Source organism: Aythya fuligula, chromosome 4 (assembly GCF_009819795.1).
Source record: "Aythya fuligula isolate bAytFul2 chromosome 4, bAytFul2.pri, whole genome shotgun sequence".
In the NCBI taxonomy this organism is placed as follows: domain Eukaryota; kingdom Metazoa; phylum Chordata; class Aves; order Anseriformes; family Anatidae; genus Aythya; species Aythya fuligula.
Genome location: NC_045562.1, coordinates 24,986,013 through 25,007,716, shown reverse-complemented (window position 1 = coordinate 25,007,716; position 21,704 = coordinate 24,986,013). Strand labels below are relative to the sequence as shown.

The 21,704-nt window shown below is 38.7% G+C and overlaps 1 protein-coding gene across 1 annotated transcript in view; it reads left to right on the top strand.

Moving 5' to 3' along the window:
• GALNTL6 (polypeptide N-acetylgalactosaminyltransferase like 6) overlaps positions 1–15,575 on the top strand; it is a 466,324-nt gene extending 450,749 nt beyond the window's left edge. Inside the window, 3 exon segments of the mRNA XM_032187262.1 lie at positions 1,513–1,629; positions 8,928–9,077; positions 14,699–15,575. Coding sequence (XP_032043153.1) covers positions 1,513–1,629; positions 8,928–9,077; positions 14,699–14,866 — 435 coding nt within the window. The 3' untranslated portion in view covers positions 14,867–15,575.
• Positions 15,576–21,704: the final 6,129 nt, after the last annotated feature.

Sequence of the window (21,704 nt, the reverse complement as noted above, 5' to 3'; positions counted from 1 at the left end):
CCTCTGAGCTCTGGTGAAGGCTCAGAGTTTCTTGGAGTCAATTGTTCAAACTGGTGCTCACATCATTTGTTCAGTCTGCTCTTTTCTAAGCTAAACAAATGCAGTTCCTAAAACCTTTCCTGAAGGTTGGTGTGATGGTTTTGTTTGTTTTAATTTTCTCCAGTTCCTGTTGCTTTCCCATCTGTCTAAATCTTTCTTAGAACATGATGAATAGACTCAATTCCAATCCTCCAGATTCAAGAATAGAGCAGAGCAGCTTTCCCATGTGTCTTACAAGCATGATGATTGCCTTTTTTGCAATGTTTTATGCTGTGTTTTTTTCCATCCTAATTTGGTTTTGGTTTGGTTTTGGTGAGATACACAGTATTTAAGAGTGGCAGTGTTTACATTTGTCTAACATAATATGGCAACAGTGATGACTTCTAAAAATTTTCCATGGGAAGTTACAAAAGCCACCTCAGCAGAATCTCCTTCAGCATCTATCTTTTCTTTTTTTTTTAATGTGGACCAAATTTGTTGCAAGAATGTCAAATGTGCACCTGCTTTCTATGCATTATATATACCAAATCTGTGTGTAGTTCCATGTATGTGTGTAGGTTTTGGTTACTCTGTTTCTCTGTATCTCATTGAAGGAGAAAGTTGTTTAAGAAGTCCTCTTCACTGTGGAGGTTTCTGAAGGATTTTTAAACAGCTTAGCTAAGGTATTCAAGGACAAATGTACATGTATTTTCAAATATAGCATTTTCCTCTTTTTAGTGGCAGTGGGCAGCCTGTTCCTTTTGAATAGTCCTCCAAAAATATCTCCATAACAGCATGCGTACATAATGATATGACTAATAGTCACAGGTTAATTATTACTCAATTGTTTCAGTCTCAAAAATGAGATTTTCCTTTTAAGAATAAGTTCCACTACAGATTGTTTGCAGAAGCATACAGGCAAGACAGCACAAAGAACCTCTGGGTAAGCATAGTAAGTTAAGTACTTTCTAATTTTATGCACTTTGAACACTAGTTCAAACCTTATCTACAATGGTATTATTGTGTAAAAATAAGAATACGCATTGGGAAAGGGTGTGCCTGAGTCTTCAAGAAATATTGCTCCGAAGTCTGTGAGAGAGTCATTCAGAAACCATTTCCTCTTAATGCAGTTGATCTCACTTGCTCCAGTAAGAGGGAAAAAGAAAAAAAGAAAAAAAAAAAAAATGGACTCAACTTTGAACTTTCCACACTTCTTTCTCTTATTTTCTTTGCATGAGACTATTTCATACAGACCTACCTTTCATTTGTTAAGCAACGTATTTCAAACTTTGCTGCTTCCAAAGCTGTTCAAATAAAGAAAAGGTCATTCCAGGAGCTGGTGCTCTATCCTGTAAAAAGTAAGACCCACCACATATATATAACTGAGTCTCAAGTCCATCAGCTTCTAAGATAGCTGAATTCCTAGCTCCTTAATGTTGGAAGCTCTGTTCTGCAACCTGGTTTAATGTAAGATGTCACTGCTTGGTTTTGCAGATTCGAAACGTGGCAGCCAATCTCTGTGTGGACAGTAAACATGGAGCCACGGGGACTGAGCTGAGGCTAGACATTTGTGTGAAGGATGGCTCAGAACGGACATGGTCACATGAACAGGTATTTTAACAGCTAAAAGACAAAAGCACTGTCAAATTGTTACATCTTTTTTCCAATTTCTGAAGGTTTCCTCTTTTTATTAAGACAAAACAAGGCGTAGAAATTATTTTTGACTGATTGCTGACCTTAGTAGTTTTTTTAAAAAGTATGCTTTAACCTAACCTCAGAATTTTGTCATCTGTGCTATATATTCTTCTGAATTTACAACAGGAATTGTAATACCCAAAGAGCTTTGGGGTGCCCCATTCTACCTCATTGTGTCATGAAAACACTTTGATTTCAGTTCACTTACCTGAAAATATTTTAAATATACTACCTGGGCATGTAAAGATCTACTGGTTGTCTCCTTTTATGCTTTCATCTCAATAAACAGTAAGTGATCGTATGTTAAGTGAATAAGAAGTATAAGCGAGATAAATGGGGTGAAAGCCAGAAAGGGTTTCACATGGATAAGGGATTATAAAGACTCAAACATCCTTTTATCTGGGTAAGTTAGGAAGAAAAATATTACCTCCCAGGAGTATGGAGGAAAAGATCTCTCATTTGTACTCACCATGATTGTGAGTGCCATAGGAAAGAAATCATGACTCACTAGCTCTGGCCAACATGAGCAAAGAGAATCTGGACAAAAAGTACAACCTGACCATTTATTAGCAATTCTAGTGAACATGTCTGCCACACAGCAAAGTCACGGATTAGAAAAAATCACCAATGCTGAAGAGAAAAATTGACTTGGCAGTCATACATGGCACTTCTAAAGATATTAAAAGCTCAAGAGAGAGGAGTTCTGAGGGATATTTGAAGTGCTAAGGTCAAAAAATCATTCTCTGAGGATACTGAGAAATGCAGGGGGAGGTGTGTTAGTGAATGAAGTTAAGAAGCTAAAGAATGATCACAATTTAGATAAGTGCCAACACAAGGGAAATGAGATTGCTGAAAGAAGGCTTCTTCATATAGCTAGCAAAGGTAAAGCACAGCAATAGGGTACTGACGTAGATAAATATATATTTTATTTTATTTTTTTTTATGAAAGACATCCAGTAATTTAAACAACTATTTAAAGAAATTTTTATGGTCCAGACCAGACCATCGTTTTGACCTCTAGTTTTAAAATCTGCAAACATAAAGAGGTCCAAACCCTCACCAAGAACAGAGGGGGTCCACTGCCAGATATGAGGGAAAAGAAGGAAGAAAACTGGATGAAAAGTTGCTAAAAAGGAACAAAATAAATAAATAAATACCAGGGAAGCAGAAAAAAGGGAGTCTTGAAATATCATTTGAAGGTGAGTTCTGGTTCTGGTGGGGACACAAAGGGAGAAGACCATCAGGAAGGACTCTGTATTTCACTGCATTCCAGCACATCATGATGCTTGGAAACAAATTCAATGCAATAGTCCCATTCTACACTAATAACAAAAAGTGACTTCATTAAGATAAATAGGGTTAAGTTAACACAGAACAAGTTCAACCAACCTCAAAGTGCTGAGCCAAAACTATGAAACCTCCCAAACTGCTTGACGTGTGCCTCGAGGGAATCATGAATTATTTCTGCGAGGCTGGAGTAGAACAGCACGTACCTCCTCGCCACAGAATAGTGTTCAAAACACTGCAAGGGAACATTTTTCTGAACAACATGGTACAGTTGCATTGGACGAGGACTGCCAAAACCCAAGCCAAGCAATTTAATTCAATTTGCTGAACAGTTCAGTGACTTTTCTGGGTTGCTTAAGAGGGGCAGGAGCAGGATCACACAGCTGATTTTGTTCGTTTTTCTTACATATTTCTCCTTTTCCAAGAGCTACTGTTTAAAGTGTGTAATTCAGAAAACAAGCAGCAGAGGGCAGCTCCGCACAAGCTGAACGCAAACGGGCCCCAAGCAAGGTTAATGAATTAGCAGTGTTGGGTGCTTCTCGGTGATGACAACCAGAAAAGATGGAGCTTTTCATCTCTGACAGAGAAGGGTGAAAATTAATGGCTTTAAGTTCCCCACACACCCCGACCCATCAAATAATAATAATAATATTTAACCCTCAAAATAGTCTGTTTTCCTTTGCTAAAATGGGGATTGTTTGGATTCGTTTGTGGTGTGTTGTTTGTGTTTTTTTGTTGTTGTTTTTGTCCCAGGAGACAGGACCACATTCAAAAGCTGTTGGTCCAACTGATAGGAGAATAGGTGCCATTAGTTTATCTACCTGTCAATGTAATTCCAGAAATCATGAGAAATGTTGAAGAATCCCTAGAAGAAAATTAGGGTAACATAAATATAATTTCACTTTCTCCTAGAAAAAGTTCACTTCACTTTTTCCTCTATTTTCTAAAACTAGAAAATAGAACTTTTAGAATAAAGATGATTGGCATAATATCCATTACTGTATTACTAAGTAACTTTATTTGCATAATCTTATTACTTTTAATATCCTATTGGTTTCTTGATTAGTATAGAAACAAAATGAAACTGGTTGTACTCAAATATTCAGACTCCTGATACAAGACACATTCATGTATCTGGTAGATTTCAAGGGTGAGTCTGTGCAAGGTACAGGTTTTCAAGATACCAGTTAAGAAAGAAAGGAAAGAATTACAGAATCTCATAAACTTTAAGGTGAAGCAGACTAGATAGTAGACTTGGCTGAAACTCAGAATTTTTATTGGTTTTCTTGTAGAAAAGAAATTCTGAAAATACTTTATTTGGGAAGGTAAAAATGTTCTGGTGATGCAGGGCTTGATTTTTTTTCAGAAACAAGATAGCATCCTTTTCCCTCCTTTTCCAGAAGTTTTCCTCGGTGGAGAGACAGTATGCACTGATGTTAGCAGCCAATTTTCCACTGCTCTAGCCGTAGCTGATGCCTTTGTGTCTTGTAGCTCCTCAGGAACCCAGAGGGCAAAATCTCAATTTCCACCCTGGCCAGCAAAATCTGCTTTTGTGTTAGTGACAGGTGGTAGGGAGAAAAAAATCCCACAAAGGTATATTTTAGATTGGTGTATTTTGATGAAAATTTCTTGACTAGCTGTCCCTACTCAGTCCCAAAGGCTACACAGTCAGAAATGTTACCTGCAGTAGATGTTATGATCACAGTCTAATGAAGCAGCTCCCAAGGAGAAAGAAGGTGATCTTCTACTTGCACCCACAGTAAGCTGTGAAGATCAGCTTTGTTAAAAAGTGTTTGGGAAGAAATGCAAAAGAGCTCACCGGCCCTCAGATAGCTCCTCCTTATTGCTAGTACCTTCTTGAATTTGTTGCTTACAAGTTTGCTATGTATGCCAGTAGACACTAGCAGTATTAATAAAACTATCAAGCATTTTACTGTCATATTTCAAGTAGAGTTGACTGACACTGAGCTGGTCTTGTAACTTGTGGTGTAAATTTACAGGGAGTTCTTTGAAAAATACATGATGTGGCTGGTGTAGTGGATGTTAGTGCTGATGGTATCACTAGATAGAGTCACGACCCCATGTTCTTCTTGGTTGAGCCCCTTAGCAGCCCCTTAGGAGACCTTCCACCCCAGAGCTGTAAAAGCAAACAGCAGGCAAAAGCTTCGTGGATGTCTTGCTCCTTTTCTGGTGAATAGGAGAAGAATCAGAAGTGAAGATGATTGTTACTGAGGTTTCTGGAAACTTCCTCAGAATTAAAAAACAGAGGGGAAGGAAAGGGATGGGAGGGCGGCACATCTTGGCAATCTTCCAACTCTCTCTTCTCAGAACTGCTACCTGGTTTGAGGGGAAATGGGCCCAACCAAAGAGTAGCAAGGGATGTGGTGGCAGGAATCTTCTTTGTCCTCCAGGCTCGCCAGGGAGTGAGTGGACAAGCATCATCTCCAGCCCAACCCAGCCAGTAGCTGTGCAACCCACCCAGCTCTGTCTTCTAAGAGATAAAAACTCAAGACAAAGTCTAGTTCACAAATGTGACATTTTGTCCTTGTGCGGGGCGCATGTTGTCTGCTTAAATCTTGTGCTATGGCCTGAGCACAACACTTGCTGACAGAGCCTGGCCAAGCAGCAAGCAACCAACCAATGTTGTCAAGTTGGAGAGCATTAATGGTTTCAAAAGGGCCTTTGTCCTGTAGACAGTCCCAAAACAGTGGCTGTGTCAGGCAATCATTTTTCAGGCCCAGTGCCAATTATAAATTAAGCTCTTAAAAAACTAGAGAGATGGAAAGCAGTATTGTTCCAAGCTGTCCTGTGACTGGGCTAGGCCTCATCAAAAGCTAAAGCACACAGGCTGAGAAAATACTTGTTTGCAAACACAGAGGATGGGGCCTTGTTTTACAGGGTCTGTGGTAGGATAGGAGGTGGAGGAGGAGGGGGAAAGGAGCCAAAAGCAGAGAGAGTTTCTTGAACTTGACAGGGAGCAGCAGCCCTGGAAACTATGAGTGAAAAGACAGACTGCTATCTGTTTCTAATGTGCTTGGAAATCTCTTTGCAGCCTTGTTTCAAATATGGAAACGGATGGGAGTGAATGAAGGAGTACAGAGGGTTCATCCGTTTCTCATGAAGTCAGGCTCAGCTGGCTCCTAACAGCTTGGGCCAAAGGAACAACATCCAAAGTGATGGATGGTGGCAGAGCAGAGTGTTATGTGCTCAGGACCACAGCTAATAACATATAGCATTGTTACACATTATGCAGAGGAAAGATCATTTTTATATTGGCCAGATTTAGTGTTGAAGTACACAGGATTTGATGTGTAATGGAGGATATTATAGAATGGTAAGATTGGAAGGACACAGGCCTTCAAATTTTATCTGTGAGTTTTAATAATTTCTATAAATTTTAATATTAATTGTGTGTAGAGAGAAGTATAACCTTTTTTTCCAGTCATTTTTTTTTTCTTCTTTCTTACTCCTAAAACTGAGTTTCTGCCTCTTAACAAGGCTTGTTTTATAGTAGTATCACTGTGGAGAAGATGTACTTTTTAATTTGTAAATGCAACTGTGCTACAAAACATCAAGCTAAGAAGGAGGGGAAGGAATCTGTGTTAGTCTAATCAGTAAGATCTATTATTACACAGATCCAGTTTTTCAGTGGAAGGGAATAAAAAACCCCTAAGTGTTACCAAGTCAAGATTCTTGGCTTTCAAATAGAACACAGCCCTGGCAGTCTTTAGAAACTACACAGGAGTGAGAAGGGCAAAAGGATACCCTGCATCAGGCTGATCTGATGTAAAAGCTAGCTTTAGCTTTTTCAGGTGTTCTGATCCATTCGGTGTGGCAGTAGTCCTCTAGCCAAGGTCCAAAGAGCAACAGGAATGGCCTCTCAGCTCACCGATCATGCACTGAACGAAAAATTTGGAGAGCCAGCCACTGGGAAAGATGAGAAAGGCACTGCGAGAGGACCTCTCTCTTGCAAAATAGTCATGAGAATGAGAATATTGCAAAATCACTGTTCCACACCATTTCTCTAGGTATTTTTTATGCATCACTTTGAGCTCCAGGTTTATTACTTGGCTGTAGAAAAATAAAGCAAAAGAGAGGAAATTGCTTTTGCTGGTTTTTCCTTTAAAGGAAAATCATCTCAGGCTTCCCTTTCTCTAAAGATGCAGCATTGTAGCTTTTTTTTTTCCTGTATCAAATCTTACTTCTGACTTTGCTTGTGAAACGGTAGCCTATTTTTCAGGGAGTCCATGATGCTGCTTCCAAGAAACATGAATAAAAGTGGAGAAAGACTTAACCTTTTAAGAAGCAGGAATTGGTTTGAAAATGAAGTTAAAGCTGTCCACTACATTTTACTGCAGATAAATCTAAAATGCACTCTGGGGGAAACAAGAAATGAGCAGGACACAGGGACAGACTGAGCAAATGCTGACTAGAAAACCTACAGTACAGAAGTAAATAGGAAACGACAGCTGCTAACAGGCAGAACAAGAGCTTACAACGAGACACCAGAAAAAAAAAAAAAAAAAAAAAAAAAGAGGTAAATATTCAGATATATGCTTGCTTTCTGTGCCTGCAAACCACAGGAAACAATAATGCCTCTGAAATGCAGTATTAGGAGGATGGTATAGCATTGAAGATGCAACATTTCAGAAGGATGTATCTTTTAGGTAGATCACAGAGAGAAAATAGTTATCACAATGAAGGGGTCAAAATCTGGGAACCACAGCAGGAGTATTCCAGATCAGACCCACATTGCACTGAGCTTTAGTCTGGATCTGTAGAGACGGGTTCTAACACCAGGAAATATATTCATTGTGGGGAGCAGGTCACTAGGGCAGTACTGAAACTACCCTGAGATGAGATAGCTGGGGTGCTGGAGGCAGTCTGAGCACAGCCTGTGGAGCTGCTATTCCAGGCGATGAGCCTGTGTGCGGTTCCACATGAGTGGTCACAGCTAAATTGTTTCCACTAGCAAAGTTTGCTCATTTAAAGAGAGCTTCACTTTCTCGGTGTTATGCTTCAGTTTGTACTGTGGAAAAACAAGAGCCAAGCAGAAAGTCATGGAATAGCACTTACACAATAAATTAAAATAAAATAAAAACAAAAACTTCACAGATCTTAACAGAGCTTCTAGGTAGCAATTTTCAAGCTGCAACCTGTTTTCTGCAAGGGTTGGTCCACAAGAAAGGAAAATGCACTCTGCATCTTTAAATTTGATGCTGTCAGACCTGTCACCTTCATCTTATGATTGAACAACTGCAGTGTCACAGCATAATTTCAGACAGCTGGTGCCTGATTGAGAAGAATTCCTCTGTTAACTGTGAGCCTCCACAGTTCCTCTCAGGAAGCAAAAAAGAGCTTTAACAAGCTGCCTGTAGCTCACAGGTTTCATGATAGAAAGACCATCATTTAGTGTGTTGTTTGGAGAAAAAAGACAGTCAACAGAAGATACGCTAACAGCATCCCATATAAACAGAAGGAATCTGTTCATTAAGCATAAAGGATATTCTGGGATGGGAAGATCTCTCTAAGTGACTTCTTCAGACCCAAACAAGTGGAGTGTCAGCAGCAGAGGCTTTCTGAGTCCCTGGTAGCTGCAGATCTCATGTGCACCAGTGTGCCTTTAACTGGGGTAACAAAAGGCTTAACACAACATATTCCCTCTCCTCTTCAAATACTGTGTCACCAGAGATTTTTCCCTTCCCTGCAATAAGCAGCTGATTGTGCCTTCCTGGGGCATACTCCGCATTGCTGTTGATGCACTTTAATTAAGGCAGTTGGAATCACTGAATCGTACACGTGTAGTATCTCACTTAATCAGAGGCTGTGATGTACAGAGCGGGGCAGCATACATCGAGCTTTGTGCATCTGTTTTTAAACGTTTCCCACTAGTAACAGATTAATGCATTGCCTGATTGTTTTTCTAGCTCTTCACCTTCGGCTGGAGAGAAGACATCCGCCCCGGGGAGCCACTTCACACCAGGAAGTTCTGCTTTGACGCCATCTCGCACAGTAGCCCTGTCACGCTGTATGACTGTCATGGGATGAAGGGAAACCAGCACTGGAGCTATAGGAAGGTCAGATTCACTCTGGGTCATTTCAGAGGTTCAGATTTGAGTCTGTATTCAAGTTAGTGCAGGCTTGTGTTTTCCCATCAGAGAAGCTGTGTTTTAAAATCCACTGTGTTTTATTCCAATTTAATTTTGTGGTAATCTCTCTAGAGTGTGTTCCTGTTGAGCATTCAGCTATTTAGGTCAAATTTAAATGAAAATGGATCTGATCCAGCTCAGAGGGTGTCTGCGTTGGATCCATTCCCTGAAAGGTGTTTTACCATTCTGGCACTTCAAGACACTTGTGTCATTTTAGCAGAGGCACTATTGGAAGTATTTTCATCCAATGTGACAGCATTAAGAAATGCTGCTCATGAGTTAAATATTATTATTTTACTAAGTTTTATGAGTGGAAGAAATATCTCCCTCAAAAAAACCCAAACCAACATTAAAAGCACTGCTGTAAGCCCAAAGACAGCAGGAGTTTATAAATTAAAGATAAGCAGCTTAGACACTACTTTGATGTGCCAAGTTTCAGCTCATTTTGATAAATCGCTAAAAATGGTAGGTCAGTCTAGGAAATAAGAGTCTCATTTAGGGTTAAAAAAAAAAAAAAAGCCCAAGTAATGCTACCAAGTTTGTTTGTTTGTTTTAAATGGTTAATCAGTTTTATCAAGTTCCCTTGATAAAACATTTCACTAATAAGCACTGTATTCCAAGCAGGATAAGGACATATATTTCTCTGAAGCACTAAGGACTTCCTCTTATGCATCCTTCACTTTTCAGTGACCACTATGCCTTGTCATTCTGGAACCTAAGTGCCAGGAATTGGATTTTGCCATGTAAACCTCAGTAGTGTTTTCTAGATTGAAATGATTCATAGGAAACTAATTCAGAAGCATTAAAAATAGTTCTGCTCATACTTCTTTTGCTGATACTTTTTCTGACTACCTACTTATTAGCCTGTGCCTTTTTTTACTGTATTTATCTTTTAATCAGAGATGCAATGCAATATTTTCCAGAAACACATTCCCTTTGAAGCTGAGGTATTGCTTGTAATAAAGTTAAAATGTATGGGCCAGATATTTAGAGGACATAAATTGTCATGGCTGTATTGCTGCATATCTGGCTTTGTAATGCCATTATAATACCTTCTTGCTTCAGAACCTTTCCAATTTATCTTTTTGCTTGCCCAAGCTGTAAGAAAGAAGCTTTCATGCCTTTAGCACTTCATTGGTGCCTAATGTAGCTGGTTCATAAGAAAAATGCAGGTCTGGAGCTGCCCTCTTTGTGGCTCATCACCTTTGATGTGGACAGTATACAGCAGATAACCCCAAAAAAATGACATTTGAAAAAAATACACAGTGTGAGTTCTATTAAATCCTCTGCACAGCTTCATTTTTCATTTCCAGAAGGCTGACAGGGCTCATATAAAAATTCTGAATGCAAGGCTGGCATTTCCATCTCAGCAAAAGACACCACAAAATTTTGTGATGATGGAAGTACTGACACAGTCCCAACTGTAATAGTAACCTGACAGCAAGCTGATTAGTTTGCATGAGTATTTATTGTTTAACTATAAAACTTCAAATAAAGAAACTGTAGTTGACTAGTGAAAATATAATTTTGTTATTGTTATTTAGGCTTAGTTTTAGTTTGGCTACACATTAAGTAGGCTTTGATTGTTTCACAGTGTCTATTTCCTTAGATACAGGGTAGATTTATAGTAGAGATTTTTTGGTGTACAGCTATACAAAAAAAAAAAAAAATCCGAATGTTATAATCCTTATCCTTTTGGAGCATCTAGGCAATGGGATATATGCTGCTTCCCAAAGAGAAATAGACCAAACAAGCAAAAAGATGCTTATATCAGTTTAATGCTTCTATAATAGAGCTCTTTACCTAGAAGACAGTATGTGACTAAAATTGCACCTTAAAAAATAGGAATAATAGTCTGTGGTTAAAAGGAATGTCTTCTTTTGAAAAAGAAAGAGAAGGTCAGCAACTGTGTTTTGTTCTCTGCATGACTTACCAAAGCCATAGCTTTGTAATGGTCATTTGTTCATCTTGCCATTAATTCTTTCCATTTATTAGGAAAAATGACCTTGTTTGTCAGAATCTTATAAGATGCTTAATATAAAGCATTTATTATCATACTGTCATGCTATTCCTATAAAATTAGAAGATGAGTTTTTTATTAGTTTAAGGGTCAGTCTCTTTTCATGATTATTTGCATCCTCAAGTCACTGGTGAGCTCTGAGCAAGTATTTGAAAGTCTAGAAAGTCTGCGATACTAAGAAATGATATTTTTTTTAGTCCAAACTATTGGCGTGTAATAAAACAGCCAAGTATACCCTGTAAGAAGCGATGAAGTAGCCTGGCTCCAGGTAATATCATGAACATCACTGTGGATTAGAAAAATAAGAAAGTGAGTTTAATACTAGGAAAACAATATTGACACCGTAATGGGGTTTTGTAAACAATTCTGGGAGCAATGGGAGAAATCTGAAGATATTATAGATTTTGGAGAATAATGGCTTTCCAATCTAAAGCCATTTCCTTTGCTCTGTTTACAATTCCTAAGCGTGCCAGAGATGAAGATCAACAGTGTCTACAAATCTCCATTCCTCCCAGTGAAGGAATATGCCTCAGGTTTTCAGCTTAGTGTCACTCTGGGGTAATACATCAGTTCTGATAAAGTAAGATTAAATTTATGTGCCCTAGTCCCCTTAGTACTATTTGTAGAGCACAGATATCCAAGAGAGAGCTGATTTAGTAGGTCTTTAAAAAATAACAGTTATAGTTGTGCAAAATCAGTTCCATTATGCTATAATTTTACACTGAATTTTTATTGATTACAATAGATGCTAGACTGAAAACATCAAAAACTCTGCCCAGAAAGGCATGGTTTGTTCATATTTTCCTGACAGCTTCAGGGACAAACGGTAAGAGTAAGTTCACTCTTCACTCAGTGGGCCCATAGATTATTTCCTCAGACAACCGAAGACATGTCATTGTGATAGTGGTTTTTATCGTATGGACATCTGTCCTGCTGAAACTGCGCTGAGGCTACTGACTAATTTCAGATAAACGACTGCAGCTACCAGCTGATAATGACTTCCAGTTGCTGTTGACCTTGGCCATAGTTATAGCAGTGACCTAGAAGAAATGAAAAGTTCTGTGTCTCATTACCAACCCCTTGAACTGCCGAGGCCTATTATCTTATGGAGAATTTTCTCCTACAAATCATACTCAGACTTGGCATCATGCAGAAGAAAAAAGAAATCGCTCTGCTCGTTTCAGATGTTAGAAAAGTCTCCACAAGGGTCCTTGTGGCTTTTTAATATTGTTGTAAAGAGGAATTTATATATTTCTCTCAGAAAGTTCTTCTCTGGGATGCACATAACTGTTACCCCTTAAAGTCCTCAGCCTGTTTCCATTGAAATCCATAAGAACAGCAGGCTTTGACCTTAGGTCAGTGTAAACTGGAGATGATAAATTAATAGGCCTTTATACATCGTTAAGTCAGCCAGAAGTTTTCCCAGAGTAGTAACTATGTCGCTCTTCTTGAAAGACGCTCTTCTCTCCTAATAACCAGACTTGCTAAAAGAAGGCATCAACAATGCTTCATTCAAAAATTGCATTCCCTGGCTATTTCTGTGAGAAGACAGACCGCCAGCTCTCTTTGAAAAGGCCAGAGTGTTTTTCATAGCACACTTTTTGCAATGAAACAGCTTCCTTTCCTCTTATACCAGCTACTGTATTAAAGCTTCTAGTATTCCATCTTTAGCTTCCTAGCAGCTTGGCTGACCTCATCCCCAGCTACAATGCGAGGAAAACCAGACATCACCTTCCTGTGAGGCCCTGCAGCAGGTGGGGAAGCTGTGCCGCATCACTGCCCACACCCCATTTTTCAGCCAGTGCCATCCGTCAGTCACTCACAGACCAGGAGGAACTGGTGAGGTGCAAAAGGGCGCCACCCCAGAGGGTGCTTGGGAGCTCTGGCAGGACCACTCGTGACACACTGAGGACATGACGTAGAGCAAAATGGGCCCCTACCCACTCTATCCACACAAAGGCGGTCAGTTTGGTTTAGTCCTGTTGGCTTTGACAGCCTCCCTCAGACTTACAGCCCTGGGTGTACGTGTGGTTAGCAGCTTCCTAGGGATAAAAGTTGGAGGTGAATACTAGTGTCTGTGACAGGCAGGTCAAGCACCATCACCTTCAACAAGAGCACAATGACGTACTTTTGAAATTGCTCTTTGTTGCGTATACTAAAAAAAAAAAAAAAAAGATACTGTGCTTTACCAGTATTTCAGACTCCTCAGAATCAAATAATTTATTCTTTCCTAAATTAAAACAGAAAAAGAAGAAGAAGAAGAAGCTTTCCTTTTCAAAAGTGGCTTCTATTTCTTTTTGGCTTGTTGTGTTGTTTTTGGTTTTGTCTTACTACTTTTTTTTTTTTTTTTTTTTTTTTTTTTTGAATGGAGGGGTATTTTTAGTTCAAGAGGTTTCTGTAAGATTATTACTCAGAACCTAGAGTGCTCCTGTGAGTTTTTAATCAATTGTGATTTGTCAGGTAGCTTTCTTTTTTCCTCTTGCAAACTGGGCAAGCAGGCACATCCTCAATTAATATTAAACTACCATCATGGCATGTTTGGCATGGAGGAAGTTGGAGCCTGCATGTGGTTTACTGAGAGTAATCTGAAATTTATTTCAACAGATACAGTAACTGTATTGTATAGTCCCTGGGAACTTCAAACCAACCAATCACTCCCACATCTGTCTCTCAACCACTTGCTTACATGAGCTAAATATGTTGAAACTCCCCAACAAATACCAGTTGTTTATCTGGGTACTTTATGCTTTACCAAAGATTCACAGTCAGGTTATTAAAAATTAACTCAATTTTTGTGAAGTAAAATTAATAAAACTAATAATCATAAAGATCGCCTTTAAAACAACATACTCCATACTTACCCTCCCAAAATCTCCATAGGGAGCTAGAATTACAATTACATAGGGAGCTAGTGTTACAATTTTCTTCTTAGGAGTAGAGATAGAGTACTTCGGTGGCTTGTCTTATCAAGGCTGCAGGCAAAGTCTGCATTTTATGGGGTGAGAGCTGAGATCATCAGTCCTGTGTCTGTCTGTCTGTCACAGTATTCCAGTTAATACTCATTACTGACATCTTCATCAAGTTGAATAGCATCCAGTTCCCAGACAGATTGTTACAGATTCTCCTGCCCAGAAGCACAGTAGAAATTGTGAAAAAACAAACCCAAACAAAAAACAGACTTTTCAGGTTCAGACATATAAGTGGGGCCCAGGGAAGGAAGCACATGATATACAAAGATTACCTAAAGACATTCTATCTTTTCATTGTATTATGTAGTTATTATCTAAAGACAAGGAGATGCCTTCTCATTCTTTCCTGATCTCATTTTTTGGAGAATAAAAACCCAAGGAAAAATTACTAGAGTCTCTACAGCTTCATAAATTAAGCTGTGGTTATTACCCAAGGTTATGACACAGAGTATACGAAATCATTTCAGACAGGGTTGTGTTAATCCATGTTCTGTAAAATGAGAACACTTCCAATTACTTGGCATCTGCTACTTAATTGTATTTTTTTCTCATTCCTGTAGGACAAAACTTTGTTCCATCCGGTAAGCAGCAGCTGCATAGATTGCAACCCAGCTGAAAAGAAGATTTTCATGAACAGATGTGATCCTTTATCTGAAACTCAACAGTGGATTTTTGAACATATTAATACAACTGTTTTAGAAAAATTTAACAGCAAGGCCAGTTCCTAGGGGAAAAAAAAAAAATGAACACACCCAGTTACATACAGCCTGCAGACTACATTTTCGCCAGCATCTGGGTCAAAGGAGTCAGGAATTAAATTTCCTAGATCCAGGAAGTCTGTCCTGAGGATTAAGAAAATGCCACAGCAAGAGCCAGCAGGCTGTCCTTGTGGATGTACAGTATCTGAAGAACTTGGCTAGGAGCCTCACCGGATGCTGCTGAGAACTTCAGGCTGAAAACTCCCTTGCTGGTCAAGGGAAAACTTTGTTTAAGAACTGTTTAAAAGTACTCCAAGTTAATAAAGTAAAACAAAGCTCTAGAGTTTCTCAGGTCAAGTCCTGCCGTAGTGAGTAGTTCAGAACAGACACTGTAATTTGGGATGGGTATATGGTGTGCATGACGGCTACAGGAACCTGAAGAAATCCCAGGTTTTAGAACTAAACATGCTGGTGGAAGAATAATGATGTCCCAGCACTCCCCAGACAAGATATATGCTCTGTTGATATTCTCTTAATAAAAGGTTGGGTTAAGCGGGTTTAACCCTCAGAACTGCTGCAATTAATTTTAAATACCTCCCTTTTACATTCCATTCATTACAAAAATAGGAATGGTAGAAATCTTAGGGTCTAGAATTACACTGTAGTGAAGCATGAAATGAACTGTAAGGTTTTGTCCTCATATTTCTCCCCTTCAGTTGGGAAAAAAAAAAAAAAAAAAAGGAAAAAAAAAAAAAAACAAAGCAATCAAATTTCTATATGTGATATATTTAGCAGTTGTGATTCAAATCCCATTGTCACACAAGGTGAGATTTTTTTTCAGTGACAAATATAACATCAGCAGCTGCAACATAATGGAAGGCTTTTGGACTAGCTATCTTTTGTAAAGGTAGAATCCTTACCAAAGTATAAATTAAATTTAAAATAGGAAGAAAAAAAATGTCATGAAAGTAGGAAATAATTGCATACTGCATGCTGAACTAGGTTAGTCAAATTAATATTGGTACACTGCCATCACCTAAAAAAGTGTTGACTCCCCATAGTGCTGCTTAGAAGATCTTGCAGAGATCGTATGTTGTTCTTGACAGATATGCTTGGAGAGAAAAATTGACATGAAACTAGTTGGGTGGTTTCAGAGTTCTTGATGAAAACCATGAGGGGAATTACATGAATCTTAGTTATCAAAGAAATGGCACTGTAGATCTTATGATGGAGGAAAAGAGGAGTGCAAACAAGTTACATGTTATAATATTTTGGTGTTTTAGGCGCAGACACAATTTAGATTCAGACAGATTTCTGTCACGCTGATGGTCATTATGGCATGTAGTGTCCCTAAGAACTATCAAGCTATTGGCTTGAGAGGCCTACAGTTCTTTTCTGAAGAAATCAGTTAATACTGATATGTGGAACATAATTGACAAGTCTGGGATTTTTCAAGGTAAGAGCATGTGTATAAATATATCCAAAAAGTATATGGACTGCTTTTACTTGAAACATGAATTTACAGATGAAAGCACCATACAGATAGATGACATTCCCTAGAGGTGGCTCGAACAGTGCTGTTAGGTTCCAAAAATATCATACATAATTAAGTTGATTTTTCTGATTCCTGGAGAGGTGGCTTTCTAGCCAAACTACTGATGTGTAGGCAACCCTGTTCTGAGGGATAAGGGTGAATGTGTTTTATGTATTGCTCCTTACACTGTGTTTATGCACAAAGAGCACTGATTGCATCCAGAGGATGGTTCTAATACCAATTAGTATGCGCTACGTTATGACAGCACCTTGTAGTTGTAGATTAAGACCCAAAATTGTAGGTTATAGGAACTTTTTAGGAGGGTAATGAAATTCTGAAGCACTTAGGATGCGTGCACTTAGAAAATTCTGAAATGTATCCATACTGTGAGTAATTGGTTCAGGTTATTGAAGAGACCTTCCAATTAATCTAAAAGTAATGTCTATACAGCTGGAATTCTTATTTTATGAGTTTAAAGCAAATTAACTTGTTTAGGTATTGTTTAAATTGAATTTAAAGTTATAGTGCACTGAAGAATGGAGGCAGTAAGGCTGCTGTGTGAGGATACTTCAGATTAATGTAGCTATCAGTACACAGGACCAGACTGGGCACTGCAGACTGTCAGCCTTCCCAGGTGCAGTGCATGTAGCATCATTTATTTGCAGCCTGAACACGAGAAAAAAAGGATTTAGAAAAAAGAAGAAAATGGGCACCTTAAATGTAAATGCAGTCTTCAAGCTGCTGATTGAAAGTGGCCCCAAACTGTCAAAGTCTTGGAAGCAACACTGCCCAAAATAGAGAGGCAAAGGAGAATTGCTAAACCAGCTAAGCAATTTATATTATGCACACATTGGTAGGATTATATCATTCAGTGTCTGACTGCATCTCAGTGGTCTGATTCTGAAATGTCTAATGGGAACTAGACTGCTGTTGGGGCAGAGTTCTTGTACGCTTTTTACAACCTTCATTGATTAATATTGCACAGCATCCTGTACTGCCAAAGAAAACTTTCCCATTACTCATAGTTGGACACTGATTGTAAGCTCTAGCAGTCCTTGTCAGAAAACAATCCATATAACTGATATTCAGATGTCTTGAAAAAATGTATTCTACATAATAATTTTTTTTTATAGGCAAAATATGAGAAAAAATATATTAGAGTTTGTTGTGTGTCAACAATAAGCAACTTTTGATTAATCTGGAAATACAAAGTTAAATGAATGTCCAGATCTTGCAAAGAGTTTAATAAGAACTTGCCACAGTGTGGTATAAAAACACACACACATATACATATATGTGTACATTACTAGTGGAAAGAGACAGATGGAGCAGAGAGGTTTGTTTTCAATTCTTGGGCTGAGATATCAAATATTTAGTATAAACAGAGCTGCACAGAGAAAAAAAAATGTATACATATAAACAAATATATGGAGCCATTAGCCTGATAGAGAAGACAGTTATCTCACTGTTTTCAGCTTAAGCAAATTTCTCTTTCTAAAAACCGAGACAAAGAAGCTAGCATGCAGCTTCTCCACAGGCAGCTATAATCCTCCTGTTCTGCATAGAAGGTGGCCCTAGGGACAGTGTTTCAGAGCTGTGCTCCTGTAGCATTTGGGATGATGGATTTGCAAAATGGTTATGACTTGCTAAGCACAGGACTCCTTCAACAGAAAGTATTATTAATAATATATGATCATCCCTACCTCTAAATTAAATTCTGTCTTGAGTGTTCTCCAAAGCTTTCTACTGATGACAGCATTTCATGACTAATTTAACGTTCAGAATTTCTTTAAGTCTTCCAGCAACCATATCTTTTCCACCCAACAGACATCTGAGCAACTCAAAAGATCAGATAGACAGGTATATTTTCCTGTCATATTTCACCAGGATCATTTAACTTCAATATGCATTTCTCCAAAAGACTATGAAGTTTCTTCCAGAAAAATGCTTAAAATGTGAGGTACTTCTGAATATATTTTGAATCTAGTACACAGGTGGCATTAACCGATGTAGGCTGATAATTTTAGTGGGGCTCTACTAACCTCTCCCAGCTGATGATTTGCTTCGGTTTGTCTATTGATGATTTTATGATTGAGAGTACTTTAATCAACCTGCCTCAAAAGATCTATGCATCATAAGAGTTCATCAGCACCTACCCTAAACTTTTCCCATTTAAGATTATCTGACTCTTTTCATGGTCACCAAACTATCACTACAGGAGATAACAGCAATTGGAAAAACTGGACAACAAAAACTCTAAAATCGTGTACGTTTCCCTGTGTATATTCCAAAATCCAAACAAAACAGAAGCCCTGGCAGAGAGGGCTTAAAGGAGAGGGTATTTGGGAAACAAAGCATTTCAGAAGCATGCCAGAGAGTATCCTTGTTGCAAGAGGCATGATGACACTTCACTTTTCATGGGACCTTATTTCAGGGAAATGAGGTATTTTTAGAACAAATGTTTTCTGCAACATTATGGGTATTTTAGTGATATAATGCATGCTTCCGGAGTGTTATCAGTTTATAAATAAATGGGCTGTAGCTGCTGAACTAGGTCGTCTTCATGATAAAGATAGCCTAAGCTTGAAAGGAAGCCAACAAGCACTTAACAACCTTTGATTACTGGCAATTTTCCAGGCATCAGCGTCTCCATGGCCTCAGTGAAACTGGATGCCAGAGAAGATCACAGAAGAAACATACATAAATAGCCTAACCAAATGTATTCGATGGGTTGCACCTGTTTAAGAATGGATGTCACCTTTGTTAAAAAAAAAAAAAAAAAAAAAAAAAAAGTCATAATCAGAATTAATTAAACATTTAAATAAGCGTTTTTACTGATAACTTCTGCAGAGGGCCGAGGGAACGGTACTCTTTCAACCCACCCAGGCAAAGCGGGGATGAAGTGCTTTAGGAAGGCAGTTGTGAGGAGGCTTTCAATGTGGCTGCCACCAAGGGTGCATCTATCATCTGGTTAAAGAGCATCAATCTTTAATGCTGGGAGGCCAGAAATTTTTAAAAGAACATAAGGTGTACATTAAGAAAAAATGAATATGATGATAGGTTACTTTTTAAAATCCATCAATTATGCAAGCCATTTCAAAACCCTTGAAAACAAAAAGCTGATCAGAAGTAGCTTTTTTATAGCTGGTATTAGGTATAAAAGGTTAATGAGTTCATTTATATAACTCCCTTACAAATCTGTTCCATATATCCTTTTAGAAAGAGCACAGAGGTCCCAGAGTGCTTTTACATCACATTCTGAGGATCTCGCCCTACCTGGAAGTAAGTTTTGAAAGACCTTTATAAAATTTATATATTAAAAAATATATATAAATGAATATTATATCTAGTGTACAAAGAGATTTTGCTAAACTTCTTCATCCAAAATAGTACCCACTGACTGGAAAAAAAATAGATGAATAAGTACAATAGTTTAGTAAATCCTTGGTGTGTAGTGTTTTCGATTTAAGATTTCTACTCTTTAAGAAAAAGTACATAGTTTAGTGAATCTGTGTAGTTAGTTGCTGACAGTTGTTTTGTTGTTTTTTTAAGCACATGTGATACATAAATTTGTCCTGAGGTGTCCTGTAACCTCATATTTTTCTTGTTATAATTCTGAATGCATTGGGCTGAGAATAACCTAGGCAGAGAAAAACCTTTAAGAACTATCTAACTGAAAAAAACAAACAAACAAACAATGAGCAAGTTTAGCTAGAGAGAAACTGAAAAATGCATCACATTTCCAAAGCTTCAGCAGCATTCAGAAAATACATTTACTTCATGTGATGGCTCTGTGCCCTTTCAGTGTATCATTAATATCACTGTCATTACTCCCGGAGAAGGATTTCTGAAAATGTTGTGCTATCATTTGGCACAGTTGATGGACAGGGTGCTGCCAGAGAAAAAAAAAATAAATCACTTTTTAGTAACAGTTCCTAAAAAAATGCATTCAAACATTGCAGTCTGGTATGTCTTCAGAGTCTTAGCTATTTTTGAAGTTCCCATTACCTCAGTTTTTTGTTTGTTTGTTTTTTAACAGGACCAGACAGAGCACTGGCACAGGTTCCCCAGAGGGGCTGTGGGGTCTCCCTGCTTGGAGATCTCCAAAAAGACACTTGGACGCAGTCCTGGGCAGCCTGCTCTGGGTGGCCCTGCTTGAGCAGGGGTTGGACCAGGTGGACTCAGAGGTCCCTTCCAGCCTCAGCCATCCTGGGATTCTGTGCCTCAGTGGCCTTTATGAAAACAGTGCATACAACAGAGGAGCAGAGAGAACATGCATTAAAACAAATAAGAATTTGTGGCTACCTAAAGATACCTAGTCCACAGGCACATTAACTATACACAAATATAAATCTGTTTTTTTGTGCGGCCCTTGTGGAAGACGCACAGCTGCAGAAGGTATATGAATGAGAAGGAGCCACGTAAAGTGGGCCAGCAGGAAGTCCTTACTTAGCAGACACAGAAAGAGTCACGGTGACCTTATTTTTGAGAAGCAGATGAACAGGGCCTTGAGAGTGATACCACAGCCAGCACAAGCGATGTGAACAGAGCTGCAATGAGTCAAGTTTGCTAAGCAGTGCTATCTAAAAGATATTAGGGCATGGGAAAGGAAAACTTGGTCCTCATTAACCTTTGCCCTTATTAACCTTGGCAGTATCCCTCACCCTTTTTCAAAATATTAGTTGATTTAATTAAGTTAATCCTTCACCTCTCCCAGCAAACAACCTAAGCCCAGAGGAACCACAGCCCAAGCAAATTCCTGTTGACCAGCTTAGAGCATCTAATTGGCACAAACACTAGGCACAGGTTAGTCAAAAAAAAAATACTGCCACCAAAGCTAAAACATAATCAGCCTGAAAAAATCCATAGGGCCCCCTTAAATCCCTCTGTGAAAAAGGGTTTCACTTGCCTGGAGGAGTGATTGATAGTAATGATCCTAGATTAAGAAGATCAGGAGTCATGAGCTAGCAGGGAGGTGAAAGGCCAAATGGTGAGCTTATGGCATGGCAGTTTAATTGAGAAAGGAAGGAGGAAATAGGTGGTAAGAAGGAAGAAGCAGGAGTCATGCTTATTTCTGGGTATGAAGGAGGCATGACCTACAAAGGTCAGCCACTGATAATTTTGGATACCTCTTCATGTGCCAGGCTTTGTGTGTTTATTTCCATCATAAATGTTCAGGAATTGAGAGGCAATCACTTCCACCCTCTCCCACAAAGGATTTAAATTTAGAAGAAAGACATTTTCATACTCTGAAATGCGCTGATCTTGAAGTATGTGAGTGCTGCAAGAGCAAACGTTTACTGGACACCATGCCAGCATGGGGTTTTCCACCAA